Source organism: Styela clava, chromosome 3 (genome assembly GCF_964204865.1).
Source record: "Styela clava chromosome 3, kaStyClav1.hap1.2, whole genome shotgun sequence".
In the NCBI taxonomy this organism is placed as follows: domain Eukaryota; kingdom Metazoa; phylum Chordata; class Ascidiacea; order Stolidobranchia; family Styelidae; genus Styela; species Styela clava.
In genome coordinates, this window is record NC_135252.1 from 15,837,752 (window position 1) to 15,846,913 (window position 9,162).

A 9,162-nucleotide genomic window follows, 5' to 3' on the forward strand; every position below is an offset into this window, starting at 1 on the left:
TAGTTATTTCGGTGCTCCCGAAGTATGCGAACCAAGATGGCGGACATCGGAACGTAACATGGGTAACAGGTTAGGGTTAGGCAATAGGGTTAGGCAATAATTTTTTTCCAATTTTCCTTATTTTAGTCCTATTATCAGTTCGAAGACTAGCCAAAAGCCTCCCGTAGTATTTATACCTAACGGCTAACATTATGGCCTAACCCTAACCTAGTACACATATTACATTCCGATGTCCGCCATCTTGGTTCGCATACTTCGGGAGCCCCGTTATTTCTCATGTGAAATGTTTTTAGGTGTATCTTTTTTTCTAAAAACATGGCGATTGTCCGACATCACGCAAATATATATAATATGTTATTATTTTCTGTTCCACTTATTTCAATTTTTGCCGGTACGCGAGTACATTTTATTTAATTTTCCCGGTCAGCCAGGGTAGAAAGGATGGGAACCACTGTGCTAGAGGGCCGAGAACAATTGGCACAAGATGGCGTTCATTGCCTCGCTTATACATACGCTTTGGCGCCGGCGGGCTCATCTCCACGTGAAAAAGCATCGTGATTCGTGACGCAACAGTCACGGTCGGTCCCATCATTGCGTAAGAAATGTTTCCCTAAGGAGCAGAAAACTAGCGCTTGTAGGCGACTTAAAAATATTTTTAAAATTAGTTGGGATCATCGTATAGTGTTTTGAACATTTTTCCGATTTTCATAGTGTTTTGAACATTTTTCCGATTTTCATGGTATTAACGTTTAATTACTATTTGTATGCCCACCTATCAAGCATTGACACAACAGTCATACAAGAAGCGACCGCATACCTTCGACCAACAAAACAAATATCAACTAGCCAAAATATATTTTGAAAGTCTACCAAATCTCCTCCTGTCAGCTTTCGTATCAGATGTTGAATGCATTCAGAAAACGAGAAATAATGTAAAAGCATTAGGCCAAAAAAAAATGTAAAAGTCCGTAGAGTAGAACAATTGTACACCAAGTATTGCGCATACCGGTATATCATTTTCCATCTTTCTGTATATAACAGTTAAGCATGGTGGATAAACAGTCAGTCCTCTCGCAAATGTAAATAAAGGAGAATATTTCACAGAATCAAAACCAGAGCTATGGTGCTTCTGTTGATGCGTCTCAATCCCAACTGTATCATCAATCAAACTTACCAATATGAATTCGGAGTCAAATTGAACAAATAGGTCAAAGATCCTCTCAGATAAAATTATGAGCAAGCTATTCCTAGTAGGAACAAAATATTAGATTCATATTGAAAAGAGCACCTCGTATTTTGAGTTAGATGAATAGAAAATTAAAGCATAAAAAGGTAACAACACAAATATAAAGCTAAGGTTATTTCAAATTCATTATGGAGACCATCTTGTATTTCATATTTATATACAGACACATGGCTGACATTTCTTTAAGGTATTGAAGGATGTGAAAGATTGATATTTCATCATAGATGGTTATTTCAGATTACACATCTCTTACAGATTGAATACCACTGCCCTAACAAGGGCAATAAACTCTGTTTATCTAAATTTAGTTGAATATTGATTTATTAGTCGAGTATCTTAACTATGAGCCAAGTAATCAGTAATGAAGGAGAATATAATCATATGATCTACAATATTGAGCAGATAACAGCCATGGTTTAACAAGGATTCATCAACTGTTTTAACAATATAAGAGCTAACCACCACGACACAAAAGTACAAATATGTTTGGCAACTGCATTAGTGAAACAAAATGGAATCATATCATGTAAAATAGTGAGATAAATCACATCACCACCCCCTGCGAAAAAAGATCTCGAAGTATTGTTAAATATCGCAATACTCAATTTTTCCATGGTTCGTGTTAGTATATTTTTGAGGTTTTTGGTGCTTTTTTTCAATTTTCTGTTAAAATTTCCCATACATATTATGCCCGGATGTATTATTATTATTACTATTAGTAAAAGAAGACATGTTTTTTTGATGCGTGATTGGTCTCTGTCCAGGTTGTTGTGGCCCAAGTGACCCGTGACCTGATGAACTGCCAGCCATCGTCTGAGACATATGATTGTGTAAATGATGTTGTTGTGAAGTTGATTGACCTAAAGATTTTCCACTTGAACCTGACATACCTTGATACCCACCAGCTTGCCTTACACCCTGGTGAGAAAATATAAAAAGTTGAAAAAGGATTTCATCATTTATCTTGGGGGACTTCTCGTACATTTCCCAGTCTATTTCGAGTTTGGCAGCGCTTCCAAACCAAGGAAATTTTTTTTGTTTTCGAAATATACAAAAAATATTACTTTGTTTTACTAATTTTATTCAATCATTCAGTATTACTGGAAAAACTATTTGTGAAGTGGTTGCTAATTATTTAAACCAGGGGTGAGCAACAGGTGGCCTACGGACCACGACCTGACCCACCAAGCCATTTAGTGGGCCCTTGTCAACACTCCCCCATCAAGAATAAAATGCTAACTTCAGTCATCGCTGATGTTAACAAAAATTTTAAGAACTCAAATTTCAGGTTTCTCACTAAAAAGTTAAATAATTAAAATTTTGCATCATGGGAATTTTTTCATTCGTTGTGTACATTGAAAAACTACATTTTTTGTGTGGTCCAGCTAGCTGTCTGAAGTTGGTTATATGGCCAGCCGAGAAAAAATGTTGCACACTCCAAATATAACTGTGTAAAAGCAGAGAGCAAGTTGCGAGTAACACTAGCTAACGATCTATTAGAGATCGAAGTTTTTAGCAGAGTAACTACTAACTAGTGGGGAAGAAATAAAGAGATTTACAGTGTAATGTATCAGGAAAGATTAGAAGCAACTAGGCTAGGTAAGGGAAATAGTGAACCAGTTATTCGTTTCATACGCTTTTGACCAAATGGTGGAGCAACCAAATGTTATTCCATGCAATAAAGATGGAAAAAAGAAAAGGCTGTTGAGTTATTGAGCAATCATTCAGGCTTACAATAACAGTAAGGCTAAGTAAGACTGCATCTGCATAATAGGTATTTATTTTCAGAATTTGCTCTCGGGACTCCAATGCAAATTAAAAGTACTTGAGTCATGTCATTCTATAGTCCCGACTTACTTGATGCATGTTTTGTCCATTCTTTCCTGAATTAAACTTAACTCGTTTTGATGGAGGTTGACTGGATGAATTATCGTTCATCACATTATCTCTGTGTTGTGCCTACAAAGATATGCATTACAATTTTTATTACCCAATCTGTATATTGTGATTATAACTAGGGCTTCAACTGTTAACCGGGTAAAATTAACCGGTTAATCGCAGCGTGACATAGCTCGTTACGTCACAATGATTACAAAGCAATTTCGTCTCATCTTAAATCCAGTATCGCTCATAACTATTCACTAATCGAGATAGTTTCACGATCGCTCTCCTGCAAGAGATATGCTGCGTGGTTCGGACATACGGAAGTATTTTAGTAAACCCCGATCCCGTTATCAAATGTCTTTTATGTGACAAATTTCTAGTGGACGATGTGCAAATTCTACTTGGAGATATCATAAAGAAAAACAGCATCAACTGCGCTCTTGTTGGGTGAATATGCGATGTTGCAATAAAATCGTGAACAATAGATTTCCACCAACAACCGATTCTGAATTTATTATTGTCAAATTTTTATAATCAGTAATCTTGGTATTTCAATTATTTTTCACATTTATTGGGTCCTTACAATACAGTTAGTGATATTCTTCTGAACTAAACGCCACAGGAGATAAATTTGCGATGACGTAATCATTTTTTTTAAAAAAAATACAACATTATAAAGATGATTTGTACCTGACATGTCAGTTAACGGTTAAAATAAGTCATAACCATTAACCATTCCCAGCCCTAATTATAACCCATGGATATGCATGATTGTTAACTGCATTGAATTTTACAATGTATCAATTCAATGCAAGTGTGGCAAACCATGATATTATTGCTAATACTACCTAATTATATTTAAATTGATGTATTCATGTTGCTATTTGGTGTCAACAGGGATGGGTGAAAATTGACTACAGAAGCATTGAAATTACAACTAGGCCGTCCTAACTTTAACAGGTCTCTCAGATGGCCATAAAGCCTATAAATAAAATTTCAAACTAAATAAATACTCATGCAACTTCATGCTTCAGTTTCATAATAGAAGGGGATTATTGTAGGCCGTATAGAAAATTACCAACAGAAGACCAACTTGACAATAATCTTGCCCGATGTGTATGATGAGATATAACAGAATCAATACTGATATTTATAAACTGCAACATGATATGATACCATGGCTAGCTAAGTCAAAAAGCTAATGATTTTGTTTCACTGATGATCACAATATTCTCATTTATAACTGACCTTCAAATTTTTTTCATTTTTGTCTTCAATTTCTTCATCATTTATGAATTCTCTTCTTGGATAAGGAATAGGGCCGGCGCCAAACACACTGTGTGAGAATAGCATGAGTTCAATTTTTTTTTTAAATGGAGTTAGTTACAACCCAATAATACTGTAATGTTGATGGTTATTACCCACGTAATAGCGATTTGTTCCCCAAATGATAATAAAACTATTAAATAAATTTTGATGTAAAATCCATACTGGTGAAATGTATGGTATACCCCTTTTTTTAATTTTAAACCAACATATTATGCTCAAAAATAATAATTTTAACACATTAGGTATTTGTAACAAATGTCAAGGTGTTCCTAGTAATGGAATTAAATGTTGACACAAATATTGAACATATAAGATTATTCAGAAATACTAACTCTTTATTAGGAATAGGTTCTTCATTGAAGTATGGATCAACTTTAGCCATATCTGATGTTATTCTTCTCTGTGGATCCATGATTAAAAGCTTGGATAACTGAGAAGAAAAAAGCGGCAAAGTTTGAATAATACAAAACCCTTGCAAACTTGGAAATTTACCGTATGTTTTATATAGGTTTAACTAGGTGTTTAAAATTTCTCTTCATAATCAATTTTGTTTTCATGGAATATATGGTACAAACTTTGATTGGATATTAAAATTTCAGAATACCAAACATTTCAGACATCCCTTTTTCAAATACAGTGATAAAAATCCATATATGGTAACACACACATTCATACTACAATACATTTATGGCAAATAACAATGAAATGCTCCTTAGAGGAAAGACGAAGAGCAAAATCTATCAATACCAGTGCAAATGCTTTTGTATCAGGTTTGATTTTGTGTTTATCCATATATTTGGCAAGAGAAGCTGTTGCATAGTTTTGTTTGCGGAAATCTTTTTGGAATGCTGAATATTCTGGCATAATTCTGATGCTTTCCCAATCTTTTTCGAGTGGATATCCCATAACGCTAAAAATCCTGTAAAATAGTAATACAATGTAAATATGAGATAAACTCAGCCAGTAAAGAGAGTGCGAAAGATCAGAAATATACTCTTTCCAAAATAAAACTGACATATCCTTACCAACACACAGAAGCAAAAGTGAAAAGAGTTTATGAATTAACTGAATATTTGATAGTTTTAAGCTGTCATTCACACTTTCCACTTACATAGGCATGGTTATGTTACATTATTAACACCCACATATTTATTGTTAAGATCATTCACTAGTGTCACTGCAATCAGTTGTAATATAGTGAATGCAAGTCTTCTGGACATGTTTTACAAATGATTATGATTTCAGGCTAGTATCTTGCATACTTGCCCCAGACAGAGAAAAGCTGTCATCATAAAGCCCAGGTCAAGCATAGATAACCAATTAATCATTCCAGAGGTCTTTGATGGTGGCGGAAGATGTAACCTGCCAGAAGTTGTGTGAATCACCAGTACTCCCGCAGTATGTGAACCAGGTTAGCGTTAGGTCATTTTTCCGGATTTTCCTTATTTATTACGAGTTCGGGGACTGTCTGTGTTAGCCAAGTGAATATACCCCCAGCCCATAGGCTTCAGTACCTTCACACAGCTTGATGTAAAATAGCCGCACAAAATTAGTTACCTCCATATTGGTACACACACTCGCGCAGAATCACCTATTCACATCTTACCCCAAACAAAATTAATACCTGTGAAATCTACTCAGATAGCTCACTAGTTCATTTGCAAGTATAATCATAACATAAAAATGAAAAAAAAGGTCGAATAAAAAGATGGTGGGATAATTTTAAATTATTATAAAAATGTAGAAACCTGCTTAATTGATCTTGATGATATGGATTTGATGTCTTTATGTCTTCTTGTCTACAATGAAATATTGGTTCCGATGTGAGAAGTTCAGCAAATATACATCCGATTGCCCAGATGTCTGCACAAAGTAATTAATGCTGAATTATTGTTCTGATAACTAAGAATGCAAATTGGTTTAACTGTGAAATAATGCTATACAATAGCGAGTAATTAACAACAGGGATTTTTAAACTTAGTTGTGAGAATTCCTAAGGAACTTGATCTCGTTCTAAATATACTACAAGTCAGGAGTGAATATATGGCATTTTGAATTTGGGGATGATATGAACTCACCAATTGCCTTTGTGTAATGTCTTGCTCCAAGAAGTAACTCTGGAGCTCTGTACCAGAAAGTTACGACAACTGGATCGAGATCAGCAAGAGGTTTGAGTGGTGAGTTGAAGAGTCTTGCAAATCCCATGTCTGCTATTTTTACCTGTGAAAAATGAAAAAGATTTACCATTATATTATTTATTAAAGTATTCCTGAAGAAAATTCCACAAACTCAAATAAGAATATTCACTATCTTAATTGTTGTGACTTGTGGCAGAATAAAATGGGGTGATAATGATAATATAATTCAAAAACAATATTAAAAACTTCAGTATATTAACAGCAGAAGGGACAAAATAAAGAAACTGATTTTGTGATTCAATTGCATCTACAGATCATGTCAATAAGATTCATTATTTCAGAATCAAAGTTTTCAAAACTGTGGAGTCAAATAAGTAACTTTTACAGCATGTGCATTTGTGGGGACAGTGGCCTAGTGTTTAATAAGCAATAGACTCAACTATGATCGCAGGTTAAGATTTGGTTCAAATCCTTTGCCCACTACCTTGGTCAATTTCTTGCCAAACAGGAAAGATTCCAAATCTTCCAAACTATAGCAACTCCTTATCTAGTGGTAGCTGCTTGTGAGGAACTTCATTTGGAGCGAAATGTGTGGCATGGAAAATAAAACATGTCAAAAACTGAGTTCCCAAATTTTATATTTTTTAAATTGGGAAAACTTCATGCTGTAAAAATAGCAACAGTTCTATTGCAGTACAGCAGCACACTATCCAAATTCCAAGAATATTCCTCCATTTGGCTCAATAAAACAAACACTCTATGTGTCTCACAAACGAGGGGTGTCTGGGACCACGTCAAATGCTTCATATCGCGCCATGCTTGTCTCAATAATAATTTAAATTAATCGCGGCCGTCACATGACTAAAATTGCCGTTTTTTGCTAACAACTCTTAAATACTACAAAAAAAAAATTTCCTGCGGTAAATCGGATTATTTTTTCCCAATGAATTCAATGATGACGTTACTAGATTGTGCTTTCTTGTAGTATTTTGCGCAACTCCATTATACTGTATTATTACCAATATTGAGGGACAACAATGTCCAGACGTCTCCCAAAGGAGGAGAGTCTGATCACCTGTAAAATGGGTTTCTCTGAAACAGGACAATGTCACCCTATTTGTATAGTGTGCCGTACTGTATTGTTTTTGATACAAAAATTCAGCCTCACCCTTCCTCTTTCTGGTCCTTCTCCCATAACTAGTATGTTTGCAGGTTTTAAATCTCTGTGCAAAACCCAGTTTGAATGTAAGTAATGTATTCCATCTAGAATTTGATAAAGTAATGACTTGACAGTGTGTGCTGGAATGTTTGTGCCAGGTTTCTTGTTAGACTTGGAAGCTCGATGATATTTGATTATATGCTGAAAATTAATAAATGGTTAAAAATCACAGATAAATTTTGAGAAAGAAAAATGATCTAATGTATTCGAACCGTTTTCTAAAAATCAGAAATTTTTTTATAATTAATGCAGAAGTTATTTTGCGGCAAATTTAGGATAAATATCTTTTTTCAACTTTTTGTGACATTTTAGGGATAATAGAAAATAAAAATGAATGTAGTGGAGTATTTTGAATATCACGCTCTATCAAGACACTACTATGAATTTTATTTACATGTAACTATCTGTTATATTAATAACACTTTACCCATAGATCATGTTCCGAATAGTCAACTTGTAGCCAAACTTTTCTGTCAGAATGTGATAAATAAACTGCTCTCAATGATATGACATTCTGATGCTTCAATTCTCTCAGAAGCTGCAAATTATAATAAAGTAGGAATCATTTTAAATAAAAAAAAATCCATGAATTGTTGATATGACAGTATGATAAATACTTACTGCAATTTCTCTGCAAGCAGACATTGAAATCCCAGTGCCTTCAATCAATTTCAAAGCATATTCATTTTTGTCCGAGGAATCCTTCTTTATAGCTTTATAAACATGGCCATAAGTTCCACGTCCCACCTTACAGCCTTCATATTCAAAAAGATCTTCCACTTTTCGCCTCTTGGTCGCCAGCATTTGTTTGAACTCATAATCCATAACAAAACTATTAAACAGATCTACTGTCTGACTGTTGTAATGCAGTACCGTACAGCAAGCTGGGCTTATTAAAGTTTACAAAGTTCTGCCTACTATGGTCCAATTACGGAATTATTCATCAAAATTATCTTCTGTTAAAAATATGCGACACAGAAACAAGTCACAGAAGCCAGATTCCCGCGACACCGAGATATTTCAGTTGGCTTGGCTGATTTTCTAATTCCTACATACTTCCAATATCATGTCGGTGTGACGTCACGTCTTCTACCGCACACGATAATGCTTCAGCGTACCAATGAGCATATATACATACATATACGGTACGAAATGAAGCATTATGATTTTGCCTTGTAATTAAATTAGATACGTGTATCTCTCTAAGGTAGGTTGGCGTATCGTGCTAAGCGTTGGGAACAAGCTTTTCATCTTTACATGATATGTTTACCAATTGATTTAACTTGGGCTACATTGTATGGAAGGACGTCCCTGTCCCACTTAGATACTTGTCGATCACGTTTCCA

At 34.8% G+C, this 9,162-nt stretch overlaps 1 protein-coding gene across 1 annotated transcript; it reads right to left on the reverse strand.

The window, feature by feature from the left end:
- Positions 1-838: 838 nt before the first annotated feature.
- Positions 839-8,902, reverse strand: LOC120342855 (cyclin-dependent kinase 8-like). The gene is made up of 10 exons (XM_039411843.2): positions 8,438-8,902; positions 8,244-8,354; positions 7,766-7,957; positions 6,538-6,679; positions 6,208-6,322; positions 5,207-5,378; positions 4,792-4,889; positions 4,379-4,466; positions 3,104-3,205; positions 839-2,164 (listed from the first exon to the last, which is right to left on the reverse strand). The coding sequence occupies exons 1-10, from the start codon at positions 8,639-8,641 to the stop codon at positions 1,913-1,915; spliced, it is 1,476 nt and encodes a 491-aa protein (XP_039267777.2). The 5' UTR covers positions 8,642-8,902; the 3' UTR covers positions 839-1,912.
- Positions 8,903-9,162: the final 260 nt, after the last annotated feature.